Source organism: Lynx canadensis, chromosome X (genome assembly GCF_007474595.2).
Source record: "Lynx canadensis isolate LIC74 chromosome X, mLynCan4.pri.v2, whole genome shotgun sequence".
In the NCBI taxonomy this organism is placed as follows: Eukaryota; Metazoa; Chordata; class Mammalia; order Carnivora; family Felidae; genus Lynx; species Lynx canadensis.
The window spans coordinates 112,113,826-112,130,727 of NC_044321.2; the positions used below are offsets into that span (position 1 = coordinate 112,113,826).

At 46.6% G+C, this 16,902-nt stretch overlaps 1 protein-coding gene and 1 pseudogene across 1 annotated transcript in view; both read left to right on the forward strand.

The window, feature by feature from the left end:
* The first annotated feature begins 202 nt into the window (after positions 1-202).
* On the forward strand, positions 203-947 carry LOC115506905 (annotated as a pseudogene).
* A 2,860-nt stretch (positions 948-3,807) lies between these two features.
* The window catches only part of F9 (coagulation factor IX), a 32,194-nt gene continuing 19,099 nt past the window's right edge, over positions 3,808-16,902 (forward strand). The window contains exons 1-4 of the mRNA XM_030305992.1: positions 3,808-4,064; positions 10,179-10,342; positions 10,544-10,568; positions 15,603-15,716. Of these exons, the coding sequence (XP_030161852.1) occupies positions 3,977-4,064; positions 10,179-10,342; positions 10,544-10,568; positions 15,603-15,716 (391 nt within the window). The 5' untranslated portion in view covers positions 3,808-3,976. The remainder of the gene's footprint in view (positions 4,065-10,178; positions 10,343-10,543; positions 10,569-15,602; positions 15,717-16,902) is intronic.

Consider the following 16,902-nt stretch of genomic DNA (forward strand, 5'->3'; position numbering starts at 1 on the left):
CCTGATGCGGGGCTCGAACTCACGGATTGTGAGATCATGACCTGAGCCAAAGTCGGCCGCTTAACCGACTGAGCCACCCAAGCGCCCCTGCAGTTTCCTGTTTCAATAGTATGTTGGCAGAACCCGGCGCTCGTCCCCCACCCCAGCTCTCCGCTCAGAGCCAGCCCTCTGCCATCTCCTTACGGTGCCCGTGAACCTCCCCATGGCCCCCGAAGCCACTCCAGCACCACGCAGCCACGCACCCTGTCCTTGGCCGTCCTCGGCCACCGCCCTGACGGCTGCCTCCCCCTCACGGGTGTGCCAGAAATACCACCAGGACTCAGAGGCCACCCTCAACCACCACAGCAACCTGGAGCTCTACGCCTCCCCCGTCTACCTGCCACGCCTTACTACTTTGACCGCAAAGGCGTGGCCTTGAAGAACTCTGCCAAACGTTTTCTTCGCCAGTCGCACGAGGAGAGGGAACATGCCGAGAAACTGATGAAGCTGCAAAACCAACCAGGTGCCCGAATCTTCCCTCGGGGTATCAAGGAACCAGACCCTGATATGACTGCGAATAGAGTGTGCATTACACTTGGAGAAGAGCCTGAATCACTCACCCCTGGAACTGCACGAACTGGCCACTCATAAAAACGACCCTGTCCGAGGGACTTCACGGAGACGCGTTACGTGAACGAGCTGGTGAAATTCACCGAAGAAGTCGGCGACCACATAATCAACCTGGGCGAGACGGGGGGCTCTGGAATCTGGCAGGGCCAAGTGTCTATGACAAGCACACCTTGGGAAACAGTGATAAGGACAGCTACGCCTTAGGCTGTCTTCCCATTGCCTCAAGGGTGACCTCCCGGGTCAGCCAGGCAGTGCGTGCGTGTTGGGGTTACGTTTACCTTTTCTCCAAGTTGTACCAAAACATCTACTTCTTTCATTTGTACCAGTCCTTGAAATAAAGTAATTTGGTAACCCCCCCCCACCCCGCAACAAAATAATCTTGCCACACAATCCAAACGTGGGAGAAATCACTCTCCCTGATATAAAAGCTTACTAGACAGCTTTAGTAATGAAGACAGGTGGCGTTGGCAGAGGAAGGCACACATACGCCAATCAAACGGAACAGGAAACCTAGAAATCGACCCAAAACAAGATATTCAACTGATTTGTGGGAAAAAAAAACAAAAACGCACAAGCAATTCAACAAGCAAGGATTCTCTTTTTAAGAAATGGTGCTAGAGGAATCAGACACCCACAGGCCAAAAAAAAAAAAATCGACAACAAAAAAAATCAACCTAAACCTCATACATTAGAAATATTAACTCAAAATGGAACACCAGAACATTAACTCAAAATGGAACACCAGAATAAATCTAAAGCATAAAACTATACAATATTTTTAATGGGAAAAAAAAACTTCAAGATTCATGTTAGTGGAAGAGTTCTAAATGCGACACTAAAGGTATGATCGTTAAAAAATGTTAAATTGAGCTACATCAAAATTTAAAACTTTGGCTGTGCGACTCAGTTACGAGGATGGAAAGATAAGCAATGGTCTTAGACACAGTATTTGCAAACCATGTATCTGAGAAAGGACTCACATCTACATTTTTTAAAAAACTCTAAAATTGAACAAGAAATCGATGAACATACATTTCACTGAAGAGGATATACAGATAGTAAGTTATAAGGTGTTCAACATCACGAACCATTAGGGAAATGCAAATTAAAACACAGTGAGCTATCACAACACGCCTATGAAAGTGTCTAAAGTAAAAAAAAAAAAAAAAAAAAAACCAAAAAACAAAAAACAGTGACAATACCAAATGCTGGCAAGGATGCCCAGAAACTGGATCATTCACCCATTGTTGGTGGGAATGTAGACGTGGCAATCTGTTTTGGAAAACAGTATAGCAGTTTATTTAACATTTATATATTTTTGAGAGACAGAGAGAGACAGAGCATGAGCAGGGGAGGGGCTGAGAGGGAGGGAGACACAGAATCCGAAGCAGGCTCCAGGATCCCAGCTGTCGGTACAGGGCCCGACACAGGGCTAGAACTCAACGAATCGCGTGATCGTGAACTAGGCCGAAGTCAGCCGCTTAACTGACTGGGCCACCCAGGCGCCCCAGTGTGGCAGTATATTTAAAAGCTTAACATTCAACTTTAGCTTAAACATACCATATGACCCAGAAATTGCATTGCTGGGCATTTATTCCAGGGAAATTAAAAAGTTACATCCACACAGAAAACTGTACATTTAAGTTTATAGCACATTATTATGATAGCAAAACCTGGAAACAATCGAAATGTTCCTCAGTAGGTGAATAAACAATTTGTGGTACATCCACATCATGGAATACTTCTCAACAACAAAAAGGAACCGACTATTGAAGCATGTAGCAACCTAGATGGATCTCAAATGCACTGTGCTCAATGAAAACCGCCAGTGTCAAAAGCTCACATACTCTGTGCCTATTTATACAACATTCTCATTACAGAGACTGAAAACTGATGAGTAGTGCCAGGGGTTAGGAATAATTGGGAGGAAGGAGGTGGGTGTGATTATAAAATAGTAGCACAAGAGAGATCTTTGTGGTGATAGAACTGTTCTGTACCCGGACCGCAGTGGTGGTTACATAAATCTACGCGTGATAAAATTACGTAGAATTACACACACACATTATGCCAACATCCATTACCTGATTTTGATGTTATACTACATTTATGTGAGATATAAACATTGGGAGTAACTGGGTGAAAGGTATATGAGACCTCGCTGAACTGTTTTTACAATTTCCTGTGACCCTAAGGGTACCTGGGTGGCTCAGTCAGTTGAGCGTCTGACTTCGGCTCAGGTCGTGATCTCACAGCTGGTGGGTTCGAGCGCCGCATCAGGCTCTGTGCTGACAGCTCGGAGCCTGGAGCCTGCTTCGGATTCTGTGTCTCCCTCTCTCTCTGCCCCTGACCCACTTGCATTCTGTCTCTGTCTCTCTCAAAAATAAATAAACTTCAAAAAACATTTTTTTTAATGAAGGTAAAATGGAGACATTTTCAAACAAAAGTGGGGAAAATTCATCATAAGAAGCCCTACACTATCAAAATTGTTGGAGTATTCAAAATGATGAAAAATTATAACTTGGATCTAAACAAAGAAATGAATTTCATAATGTTAAATATGTGGCTAAATAGAAACTACTTTTTCTCATTTTTAAATTTCTTTGAAAGGCTGACTGCTTAAAGCAGAATCATATCACGTAGAGTTTATAACATGTACAAATAAAATGTATCACAACAACAGCACAAAGAATGATAGGTAAACGTTGGTATACGTCGATGTTTTGTATTGTATGTGAAGTGGTAGGACATATTAACACAAACTATTATATACTACTACTTGTCCATCATATCATAGAAATATGTAAGTGTATACGCACACATACACACACATACATACGTGTGTTCTGAGTAGGGTCCTTACGTTTCACCTTGGGTACATGGCACAAGAAAGTTGAGTCGTCGTGAGAAGGAACATACTAAGAATCTACCAAGCGGCCCAACATATGTGAGCAGTGAGTTTTAAGGTAGGTAACCAAATGACTTTGTTGTCTCTCTTTACTTTTAAACCATATGCCATTAGTGCTCCCTGACAAGAATAAACATGGATCCCACTGATGAAGTTTGCTGCCACGGCCACTCCAGCCATTGTACCCGCTGCACCACCACCACCCCCCCACCCTATTCTAATGATGTGTCATTTCCTGCTTCAGTCTCCCATCAGCCACTGCGGTAGAAGTCCACAGAATCAGAGGTGAAGTTTAAAGATTGACACTGCCTATACTCTTCACTTAACCCAAGAAGCCACTGGAAATCGCCCAAAGACCCACTGGGGGAGATGGACACTGTTTCCCAGAAGTAAATACAGCTCAGCTTGTACTTTGGAACAATTGGTCAACCTTGCCACTTGCACAATCTGTCGGCAAAGGTTATGCGGTGCCTGAACATGATCATGGCAGAACCACCGGGCCTCATCACCATCTGCCTTTTAGGATATCTACTCGGTGCTGACTGTACAGGTTGGTTTCCTTTTTCAAGATACACTGTATGCTTGTCTTTTAGATATAGAAATGTCTGGTGCTATCGTTTCCACTAAATAGTGATTACAGGATTTGACAGCAACATTTAAGATCCCAGTCATCAGCATGTGAGTTGGTCAGTACCGGTTCTCTAGTATCTGTGTCTTCTTAATTGCGAAAACTAGATTTACAATGCCTATGGTACTTTTTTCTTTTTTAACGGACACTGTTAGCCCTATGATTTGACCAGGTAAATTTGCTTTGAAAACAGTCATCTCCTGGGTTAAAGAAAAGTAAAAGTGGGAAAACGTTTTAACCAGGAAACAGCAGAATATGAAACACATTAACTCTGTCATGTGGTTTTTTTTTTTTTTTTTTTTTTTTACTCACCACTTTGAGATCAAAACGGGACACATGAAAGCCACAGTGGTTTTATTTACAGAAAGAGCTTGATTTTTAAGATATCTGGTACACTTCAAAATGTTAGAACTATAAAATGCGGCAGGCTTGTGGCTTTAAATATCCATAAACGCATACACTTTCAATTTGAAGTGTTACTTAAAACGAAGTCTTCGTTACTAAGTTGTTATTCATCCCTAAACTTTTTCATGGATTAGGAGAAATTCTTTTGTCTCTGCTTCTAAACATCTCGGAGTTAATACAGGGGGAAACCCAATACTCACTTGAGCAAAACGAGTCCAAGGCTGACATAAGGAGTGGGAACAGAGTGAATGCGATGCATATCGCTTGGTTTTTTCACAACTTCAGTGACTTTTTAAATTTTTTTAAATGTCTATTTACTTTTGAGAGAGAGACAGACAGAGATTGCGCGCAAGCAGGGGAGGGACAGAGAGAGAGGGAGCCCAGAATCGGAAGCAGGCTCCAGGCTCTGAGCTGTCAGCACAGAGCCCGACGTGGGACCCGAACTCATGGACCGTGAGATCATGACCTGAGCTGAAGTCACCCAGACTGAGCCACCCAGGCACCCCTCAACTTCAGTGACTTTATGCACTTCCCAAAGGCAGGCACGCAGGGGAGGAATTACCCCATTTAGGCAAACGGCGTGTTCCCACAGGAAGCATTTATCACCCTTACTTGTCAACCCACTATAATCAAATCTAGCAGCTGACAGTGCCGGGATCAGGGTGTCAACCCCAAGGGTCCCCAGAAAGCAGACTGGCCCCGTGCTTCCCACTCCAGACATGATGGCACACTGAAATGCAGAAATGATGGTACGAGAAGGCAAAGGTTAAATCAAACTGGCAAAGTGGGTACGGTGAAGAAATTTAGCTGGAAAATTCACCAAGTGGGACAGAAGGCTAAGTCTTTACACATAGCTCATCAGTGTGAGATCTAGGGCCACAAAAGATCCAAGCCCTTCCTTCAAGATAAGTGGTGAGATAACGGAGGTTTCTGGAAGGCTACTGCTCCCTTGAAGACCTCAGATGTTGGGGGAGAAAAAAGGATAAGTATGGAGCGGGGACGGGGAGTAGGATTTCAGAGCTGGGGAAATAATGGCTAGAAGAGATAAACCTGAAGAGAGGCTAAATATATGACCGTCAAACAATTGTGTAGAAAGGCAGAGTGATTCTGGAGTCACTGCAGTCAGAGATAACAGGCCCTGGAGGAGAGAGCCGAGGGAATTTCCCAAAGGATGGACAGTTCTAATGCAGCGCTCTCTTCTGCTGTCAAGCGGTCACTGGCTTCTAAGAGCTGTTTCTATGAATGACTTACGGAGATGTTACATTTTCATGACTGCTGCCATTAGGCATTATTTGCATCAGTTTAGAATTTTGAAATCAAACCCGTTCTGCAGAACTAATTCGATTTTGTAACGTATACGGACTGAAGGGGTCTTTCATTGAGAACGAATGCATGAAATGAATGAATGAAAGAAAGACAGCCTCGGTCTGTATGCTTTGCAGAACTTCACAAGACTGAGTGACCACGGTGCCAGGTACTGGGGTGAGGTATTAGGGGCGCAGGGATCATCTGGACTCCCTCTTTGACCTAAAGTATCGTGAGGTCAGGTGAGAGATTTCAGTGTAACGTGACAACATGTGTACCAGGAGCACAAAGGGATACGTTAACTGGGGAAACACTCGGCACAGAGACAGTATTTGGGGCTGGGTCTTAAAAGAGGAGTAGGTTCACTGTCCTTTAATGTCTGATCTAGGGCATCCTACGCAAAGAGACTCACTCCCGTGCAAAGATCCAGATCCACAAAGAATGTGAGGTCTTTCAGGAACTCAGGGTGTTTTGAATATTAAATATGACAAGCGAGGTAGGATAGCTAGACAGGGTCAGGTCACCAGATAACAAAGGCCTGAAACTAAGGAGTTTGGACAACAGAGCCCAACTGTCGGGTCAACGGACGTGGAAACGTGAATGGCGCCGATGATGGCTGATCTAGAATGCTCGGTCTGGCAACATTGTTATCATTTTTTTCTTATTGCATTTTTCATTTTCACTCCTGTGTAGTTAACATAGAGTGTTACATTAGTTTCAGGTGTACAATATAGTGATTCAGCAATTCTCTACATTACTTGGTGCTCACCGCGACAAGCGCACTCTTTAAGCGCCATCACCTATCATGAGTCTGGCAACATCCTAGTGAACTGTTGGAGGAAGGGGTGGCGAGACATGGGGTGACCGTCTTGAGGCCACTGCAATCATCCTGGGAAGGCATGAGGGGCCGGAGCCTGGACATTAGTTGTGCAGAGAAGAAGGAAAGGAAATCAGGTGACATCCAGGACGTAGAAAGGACAGGGCTTTTACCCCTCTGGCTGTGGAAGGGGAACAGGTTCAGACAAGTGTGGAGTACACATCTGGGGCGTCTGATGTGATTCCAGGACACAGAGTGGTACCTCCGAGCGTGGACTGGGCAGTCTGACTGCCAAAGTCTAAACCCTGGTTCTGACACTTCAGTGTGTTACCCAGGGCCAATTACTTAAACCTCTGTGAACCTCCATTTTCCTCCTTTACAAAAATGAGATGTAGGGATCAATCTCATGGGGCTGCTGTGAGGATGGAATGAAATGATGGCTGCAAAGCACAGAGCATCACATCCAGCACTGCAGAAGCATTAGATAATCATCAGCTCTGATTCGTCGCATGACAGTGTACAGTTAGGGAGCTGGGAAGATGATCTGGAATTCAGAAGATATATCTGACTAGAGATGGCTATTTGGAGCCCGCCGTTGTCGGGGCGCCTGGGTGGCTCACGGGGTTAAGCGTCCGACTTCAGCTCAGGTCATGATCTTGCGGTTCGTGAGTTCGAGCCCTGCGTCGGGCTCTGTGCTGATAGCTCAGGGCCTGGAACCTGCTTCGGATTCTCTGTCTCCCCTTCTCTCTGCCTCATGCTCTGTTTCTCAATAATAAATAAACATCAAAAAAAATTAAAATGCAAAAAAAAAACCCCAAAAAAACGGAGCCCACCGTTGTAGAAACCGCACTTACAACCGTGTGTGAGGATCCAGGGAGGGAGCACGGATAATGTGGTATCGAGCACAGCGCCTGACTGCAGTGAGCGCTCAGAAAATGGTGTTGAGGGGCGCCGGGGGGGGCTCAGTCGGTTAAGTAGCCGGCTCTCGGTTTCAGCTCAGGTCATGATCTCATAGTTCATAGGTTCAAGCCCCACGTCAGGCTCCACGCTAAAAGCACGGGACCTACTTGGGAGTCTCTCTCTCTCTCTCTCTCTCTCTCTCTCTCTCTCTCTCTCTCTCTCTCTCAAAATAAATAAACTTTAAAAAAAGAAAAAGAAAATAGTGTTGAAAGAGTCAGGGCTGGACTAGGGTGAGGCAATCAAGGCACACACAGCATAAATGTACTTGCACACACTGAGAGAGAGCGTCTCCTTAAGTTCTGTGCCCCAGATGCCTCGGGTACCTTGCCCGAGTCCCAGCCCTGGTAGAGTCAAATGGCATGAAAAGCCTGAGGCAGGAACCTGGGAGAACTCTGGACATTTAAGGGGCAGGCAGGCAAAGGGGAGTGAATTGATTCGAGTGGTGGATGAGTAACAGGAGCTACAGCAAAGAGAAGAACCAGAATGGGATGGCCTCGTGGAAAGAGAACCGCGGAGAGACGAAGCATTAGAAATGTTACGGGGCGGTCAAGAAATGCGTGGAGTCAAAGTTACCCTTCAGGAGGTCACTGCCGATCCCGACAGGAGTCATTTCAGGATACGCATGGGAGCAAAGAAGGGAAAGAGCCCCAGAAAAGGGCACCAAGGAGCTACAGAGGGAATTGAGCAACAGGAAGGCAGGCCAGCACGAGAGGAGCGGGGAGAAAGAGGGCAGAGCCCGCGTCCGCCACGTGCTGCGCACGCGTATCCGCTCACCGATCCCCGTCCCACAACACCGTGAGCTCAATGTTCCTATCGTATGACTGCCTACCCGTTTTGCACTTGGCCGAGGTAAAGCTTCGGCGCTCACGTCACTCGCCTGGCGTCCCCCCAGCCGACGGGTGGTCGACACGGGACTCATATCCGGGTGGGTCGGACCTGGCTGCAAACCCCTGTTTCTCCGCCCGGCCCACGCTGAAATTGGACGCAGACCCAGAGGCCATGGTAGGGGCGCCCGGGGCCAAGCAAACGGATCGCCAGGCAGAGAGGAGGGCCCGCTGGGCAAGGCTGGGTGGCGGCAGTGGGTGGCTTTCTCCCACGGCGCCCGGGCTGCCTCGGAAGGCAAGATGGGCAGGTGGCCGCACTGATCTGGCGGCAGGGAACCGCAGGATCCCACGGCACGGGAGAGGGAGCGAAGGGAACCGAGAAAGTTGGCAAGGGTTGGAGAGGAAGAGTCTGCTGCATCCAGCAAAACAAGCGACGCCCCAGAGGACTTGCAGAGCCACAGAAAAAGCGAGGTTGCCGAGGGACTAGAAGTGTCCGTAAAGTGACCAGCTGCAAGGAAAGTAAGGGAATATGGTTTAGTCTGTCTTTGTCTTTCTCTCTCTCTCTCTCTCTCTCTCTCTCTCTCTCTCTCTCTCTCTCTCTCTCTTTTCTTTGAATTCATGAGCAAGCAGTCCCAAAATGCCTGGAAAGTTCATCTTGTAAGCACTTGGTCCTGTTGACATGGGATCGGTCCCTCGAAGAAAGGAACAACTCCGGCAACTTCTCGAGTTCCTGTTATTAATAATAGACGTGGAGGGGCACCTGGGTGGCTCAGTCGGTTAAGCATCCGATTCCGGCTCCGGTCGTGATGGCACGGTTTGGGAGTCGGAGCCCGGCATCGGGCTCCGTGCTCACAGCACAGAGCCTGCTTGGGATGCTGTCTCTCCTTCCCTCCCTGCCCCTCCCCTGCTCGCACCTTATCTCACTCTCCAAATAAATAAATAAACTTTAAAAAAAATGATAGAGATGGATATGTTTTCTGTATCTATCTAGAGAGACAGAGACAAAGAGACAGAGAGAGAGAGAGAGAGAGAGAGTGAGTGAGTGAGTGAGTGAGGGGAGGGAGGGACGGAAGGTGACAAATAGGTTAGAGACCTCAATCCTCCAGAGTTCAGGACTGCCCCACAGGCAGGCACATCCTGAATCCCAGAGACAGACTTGTCACTGTAATTCCCGTAACACGTGCCAACCAATGGTGTTGTGAGTCTGGAAATAAACAAATTAGTGCAATGGTTTTTCTTTAACATCTAGTGAGAGACACTGGGGTTGCATGTGCAGCGGGCCCACAATCAGGCTTCTGTTTTTCCCAGAGAAATTTGCTGCAAAGTCATTTGGGCAACCGCATCCTGAAAACACAGCCCGGCCACAGTGACGGATCACCTTGCACGGATCTGCAATTAGCTATTTTCAAATGAGGACAAAGTGTGAAGTTAACTGCTTATTTGAGAACTTTCTTTTTTCATCCAAAGTAAATCCAAATACAATTGAAAATCTGACCGTTCATTACTGGAGCTCTCTTGACTAAAAGCCAAATTGAATTTTAATTCCTAAAGCTCCGTGTGTATACAGTGCTGTGAGGACATCATAGATTTTTGGCTCTAGGCCCCAAAGATAAATTGGCTTTGGGATTCCTTGGATTAAAAACAAAGCCCTTCTTAAGAGATGTATTTAATTTTCACGATGCTTTCTTTTTCCTAAAGCTAAAGGACGGTTCTTTTAAATTGCAGTTTTTCTTGATCATGAAGATGCCACAAAAGTTCTGAGCCGGCCCAAGAGGTATAATTCAGGCAAACTGGAAGAGTTTGTTCAAGGGAACCTTGAGAGAGAATGTATGGAAGAAAAGTGTAGCTTTGAAGAAGCACGAGAAGTTTTTGAAAACACTGAAAAAACCGTGAGTATCTTCCTCGTAACATACTTCAGATGCTAAGAACAGAAAACCTAAAAAGAAAAAGAAGAAGAAAAAAAAGAACCCTCTCTCTGAAATTTTTAAATAGCTACACACATAGATGTATGACAAATGTTACAGAAGGGAAGCAATCAAATCCAAAACATTTTAAGTACTGCCATTAACTTGTCCTCTTTTTCTTTATAGACTGAATTTTGGAAGCAGTATGTTGGTAAGCAATTAATTTTTTCCTCTGGCTGGGACACGAAACATTTGAGAATTACGTTTCTTTTCTCTGTGTAAACAGACAGTACGTTAGACTCCGTCCAAAGGGTCCAACTCTTTTACTCAAGACCCAACGGTGATACGTGACAGGTTTATGCCAGCATGGGAGGGATCAGCGGGCGGATAAGCTCACTCCGCCCCAGGGCTTTCAAAACATGGCGGCCGGAAGGAGGAAGCTCAGGTTCCTGTGTCTGGGGACTGAATCAGAGTTCGCAGTCTTCAGCAGAGAACGTGAGAATGCTGACGGACTGAGATGTGTATTGTCTAGTACAAGTCCTCCTCCTTGTGATGGCCCCCAAGGCTCCCCGTGATGGTCCCGGCCCTCCCTTTCCACTGGCCCTGGGACCCTCTCCTCCTGCTCACCTCCTCACACACAGTGGGAAGTAGGGGGGAGAGGGGGGTGTTCCCCAGTCATCCTGGCCTCCCTGCGGCTCCCTGCACACCCCGGAAATGCCGCGGGAACGCTTTGGCTTTGGCCTTTGATCCGGCTGTTCCTTTATGGTGTCAGGTTCTCTTCCGCCAGGTTCCCCTAGGCGCGCTCCCTCCCCTCTTTCAGCTCTTCACCCGAGCGTCACCATCTCCATGAAGCCCACCTTGATCATCTATTAGTACTTCAGCCGCCTCCCCATAACCCCATCACCTAGCAACCGCATCCTGCTCTATTATTTTTCGTAGCACTTTTCACCATCTGAGGTAACATATAATGTTCTTATTTGTGCCACTTATTATCTATTTTCCCCACCTCGTGCGAATGTAAGCTTCCCGTTGGCGGGGGCGTCCAAGTGTTTTGTTTACTGACGTACTCCCGGTACAGAAGCGCTGAGTAAATATTTGTTGAATGGGTCGACCAAAAAGAGGAAAAGCCAAACTTTCATGACAACTGAGCTTCGCAAACTCACGTAGAATCCAGCAGCAGGATTCTGAGGCAGCGTGAGCCCCCAGGTTGACGTATCTGTCTGCACGGATAAAACCTAGAGAGCAAATTCACGGAGTTTCCAACACTTTGAGATCTAGTTCTATTTTCCAGTTGCTATTCTGGGGACACTATTAGACTTATTCATAGGCTGGTAACTCATAATGTCTCCGCTTTTGTTTTTATTTTTTTAAGATGACTTTCTAAGTAGTCTCTACACCCGACATGGGGCTTGAACCCACAACCCTGAGATCAAGAGACACGTGATCTAACCGGCTGAGCCAGCCAGGTGCCCCGTCCACTTTTGTTTTTAAATCGTGAGGAACTGGGGCGCCTGGGTGGCGCAGTCGGTTAAGCGTCCGACTTCAGCCAGGTCACGATCTCGCGATCCGGGAGTTCGAGCCCCGCGTCAGGCTCTGGGCTGATGGCTCAGAGCCTGGAGCCTGTTTCCGATTCTGTGTCTCCCTCTCTCTCTGCCCCTCCCCCATTCATGCTCTGTCTCTCTCTGTCCCAAAAATAAATAAAAAACGTTGAAAAAAAAATTTTTTTAAATCGTGAGGAAGGACGAGGTGCACTCTATTACGTTCACTTTGCCTTTCCTTGTTAGTAATGAATGCGACCGTGGCAATTCTCTCCTCAGGTAATTCCCCTGCAGTTAGCGCAAAGAAGTCTTTTTATTCTCCGTTTCTATTATATTTACAACTTTAAATCTTGTGATACATTTTTATTTTTTTCAAGATTCTATTCTTAAGTAATCTCTACAACCCAACGTGAGGCTCGAACCCACAACCCGGAGATCAAGAGTCGCATGCTCCACTGACTTGAGCCAGCCAAGTGCCCCTTGGGACGTGTAGTTTTTTAAGTTTATTTATTTATTTTGAGAGAGACAGAGCGAGCGCTGAAGGGGCAGAGAGAGAGGGGGAGAAAGAGGGAATCCCGAGCAGACTCTGCGCTGTCAGCACAGAGCCTGACGTGGGGCTTGGACGCACACGCCATGAGATCTGAGTCGAAACCAAGAGTCAGACACTTCACCGACTGAGCCACCCAGGTGCCCTGTGAGAAATTTTTAAAGCAAATCAATTTCTACCTCCCTTCCCCCCCCCCCCCACCCCCCGGCTGTACTTAAACCCCCACGACCGCTTCTTCGCTCACCCCACCCCCCAGCAGGGTTGGCCCAAACCTCACAAGCACCGCACCGCATTTTGAAGCCGGGCCCCTGCCTTCTAGGTCACAGGCCGCACTGTTTACTGTATCTGGGGCCAAGATTATCTCGGAAACATCAGAGGCGCGACTCTGTCCCTACCGCTTCGTCCACCAAAAACAAGAACAAAAAAGCAAAGAGAAAACCAAAACGCCATGCCGTCTTTCGCTTGCAGCAGGAAACAGCCGATGCTATTTCTCACCGGGCGGGCTTTTACAGACTGCGGGGCGCAGGGCCCTCACTCGCCTGCTTTATTCTCTGCTATCAACTCACCCCGGACAGGGCCCGGTTGGAGCAGAAAGATGTCCGAGCACATTAGCTCGCATGGGTCAAGCACCTTACAGCCTACAGCGTGCCTGTCCTATTTAATCCTCACACCGACTCTGCGAGCAAAGCATTATTCGCCTCATTTTACGGAGGATGCTGAGGCTTAGGGAGGCTAAGAGACTTGCCTAAAGGTCACCCAGCTGGGGTGGGGGTGGGCACAGAGCCCGGAAAAGAACCCAAATTCCCTAAGGTGCAAGCCTTTCTCTTTCACAATCACCCCTCCCGGCCTTGAAATCTGAATGCAGTTATTCATTAAACCACCACCTAGTAGCCTTAAACGGGAATCTCTCGCTTGGCAAGATCTTGTCCCTTGTTGTCTTTGACCCCTGCCGTCCGTGGCTTTGCCCGAGCCCAGGGTACACGCAGGCAAGCACCCGAAGGAGGACTAAATGCAGGATAAAATGACACTCGGTTTAAAGATATGTCTCAGCAAATGAGTTGCTGCGTCGCTGGCTGCAAGCCCAGACCCTTTCAGCGAAACATCCTAAATAATTCAGACCCGTTGGTCTATAATATAAAGCGCAAATGTAGCTCGTTTTTTAGACCAGTTCGAACATCAATAATAATAAACCAGAGATAACGTATTTTGTTTTCAGAGCTTTGGAACAAATTGAACTAGCTGTGCAAAAGCACATTGGATCAAGGGGCAGAGGGGCCAAGGTCTAATCTTTACGGCAAGCAGCCTTCCCAGAGAAGGGACTATTTCTGAGAAAGGGAGAGGAACCCCGGGTCGACGGGACCCGGATACACAGTGACTGGGAGCACGACAGATGCGCCGCCGTCCTCCCTAGGGCAGGCACACGGACAGGCTAGGTGGCAGGGAGTTTGGCTCTTGAGTATGACTGACAACGAGAAATGCCTCTTTTGCTGCCCTCTTCTTCTTTCTTTCATTCTGATGTCAGCTTTTACCTCTTCCTCTTGCAGATCTAGCTCCTATTGTTTTCTTCCGGGCTGTTTCTCTTAGCTCAAAGCGTGTACCCGTCTCCCCTCTGGTTCTATTCATCCCTTTCTCCCGAAGCTTCCTTAGAAGTGTGGATGGAGCCGGAGCGTTCAGAAACCAGACTGAAAGGCTCCCTTCTCATCCTGACCCTTCCCCTCTTGCCGATTCTTTCCTCCTGTTTTCTTTCCACCGGTGTCTTCAAAGGCTCTCGAGGACTCTGGGAAGGTACAAACTTCAGGAAGGGCGGACAGGACACACAGCCCATCGCTACATAAATAAAGCAGATCTTCAGCTCTCTTCAGACTTTTTCATTTTTAATTCTTTGTATTAAAAGTTGTTTCTCACCTGAAACCGATAGGACGCTCTATGTCGACTGACTGAAATTAAAATAGAAACTTAAACATTTGGTTTTAGGGGCGCCTGGGTAGCTCAGTCAGTTGAGCGTCCGACTTCGGCTCAGGTCATGATCTCGCGGCTCGTGGGTTCGAGCCCCGCGTCGGGCTCTGTGCTGACAGCTCGGAGCCTGGAGCCTGCTTCGGGTTCTGTGTCTCCCTCTCTCTCTGCCCCTCCCCTAACTTGTGCTCTGTCTCTATCAAAAATAAATAAACGTAATAAAAAAATTTTTTTTAATTTGTTTTTAATTTGTTAAAATTTAATTTGTTTAAATTTTTTTAAATGTTTTTAATTTGTTTTTTAATTTTGTTTTAAAGTGGTAAAGAATTACCACTTTAAAAAACTTAAAAATAGATAAAATAGGTTAAAAAAATAGATTAAATAGATAAAATAGATAAAATAGATTAAAAAACTTAAAAATAGATAAAAACTTAAAAATAGATTGTAAAATTGTTTAATTTGTTTAAATTTGTTTTAAATTTGTTTTTGTTTTTTAATTTTGTTTTAAAGTGGTAAAGAATTACCACTTTAAAAAACTTAAAAATAGATAAATAAATAAAAGCTGCTTCCCACTTGACCTAGACCGTTTGGGACCACTTCCCAGACAGCAGAATATCTTTAAGCAGCGAGAGATGCTCCCGGCATCTCTTCCAAGGTTTTGAACCACTACTGCCTGCTGCAATGTTTTACAAAAAGTGAGAGGATAACACAAGGAAGTAGATGCATTTGCTCCAAGCTTAGGCTGCCGGTTCCTTGAGTTGCAAATACCATATGCTACCATGCTCGGTGTGTTCGGCAAGACCTTTGATAGTGGGCCCTGAATGACACAGAGATAATAATGGTTGAAGTGATGTCACTTGATTTAGAATTCACTTGCCATCGTTCTACAAGAAAGGAATGAAAACCCTTCTCTCTCTATGCTCGCACAGTCCACTTCTAACCTCAGACCTTCTTCCCCCTCTTCCTCGTCCCTTGGGTTGCATCAACTACGAGCAGGGCTGCCCCAGAGCCATTTCCTAGGACGGTATTAGCCGGGGAACCTCTGTTTGGGTTGTTTTTAGGAACTCAGGAAGGCAGGGTCATCCCACAAGGAGCAGGATCAGCAGTCCTGACCCTGAAATCAGGCTCCCCTCCCCACGAGTCGGTGCAAGGAGGCATTCTAAGCGGTTCATGTGCTAACGCAACTTTATCTTAACCTATCTCAAAGATGGAGATCAATGTGAGTCCAATCCCTGTTTGAATGGCGGCATATGCAAGGATGACATTAATTCCTATGAATGCTGGTGTCAGACTGGATTTGAAGGGAAGAACTGTGAGTTAGGTAAGTAACTTTTTTCTTAACGTTTATTTATTCTTGAGAGAGACAGACAGAACGCGAGCAGGGAGGGGCAGAGAGACAGGGAGACACAGAATCCGAAGCGGGGTCTGGGCTCTGAGCTGGCAGCACAGAGCCCGGCGCGGGGCTCGAACCCACGCACAAGCTATGAGATCACGACCCGAGCCGAAGTCACACGCTTAACTGACTGAGCCACCCAGGCGCCCCGGTAAGTAACTCTTTTTTGATTACTCATGGTTCCATGTTTGCCTGTGGAACCAGATGAAACTGGAAAATGTAATATTTATGTAGAAGTTTCTCTGAAAAACGTGCTCTTATTGCAGTAAAGAACTAGACACCGTGCTGTACTGCAAGCACATCTCTAGAACTCACTCAGCTTGCAGAACTCAAACTTTATACCCACTGGACAGCAGCTCCCCATTTTCCCCTTTCCTCAGCCCCTGGCAGGCACAACCGTAGTCTCTGTTTCTGTGTTTGACGGTTTTTAGACACCTCAGATGAGTAGAATCAGGCAGTATTTGTCCTTCTGTGACTGGCCTCTTTCATTTAGCATAATGTCCTCCGGGTTCATCCATGCTGTCGCATAGGACAGGGTTTCCTTTTTTAAAAAGGCCGAATAATATTCCAGGGTATGAGTCATATACTTCCAAACCTTATAAACATTCAGTTTGTCTGTAGTCACAGTTTCTCGGACGAGCTCAAGAAACTACGGCAAGAGCAATACTATTTGGTAGCTAATCTTACGTGGTCATGATGCTCCCCCCTTGCTATTATCCCTCGATGCAACCATATGCGGTCAGTCCCATTATTATCCCCATTCTGTGCAGATGAGGAAACTACGGCTCAAACGGCTCAAAATCATAGAGGCAATAAATGGTTGTTGAGCCAGAACTTGAACTTCAGTTTGACCAAAACCCATGCTGCTAACTACTGGCCACAAAACGCAAAGAAAACCGAACCCATAAAATTGTTTGCGCTCGTGACTAAACTGTTATCAACATAGGCCGCGGCAGTCGATTAAGTACAGAACTGAGATACGGGGAGGAGGCCGATTCTCCCCAAAACAGGCGCTTTTTGGCACATACGAACCGCTTCGCATGTTACATTTGTTGACAAAAATCAGAGCTCGCTCCCAAATCTGACCACGTGGATCACACTGAAAGAGTTACAT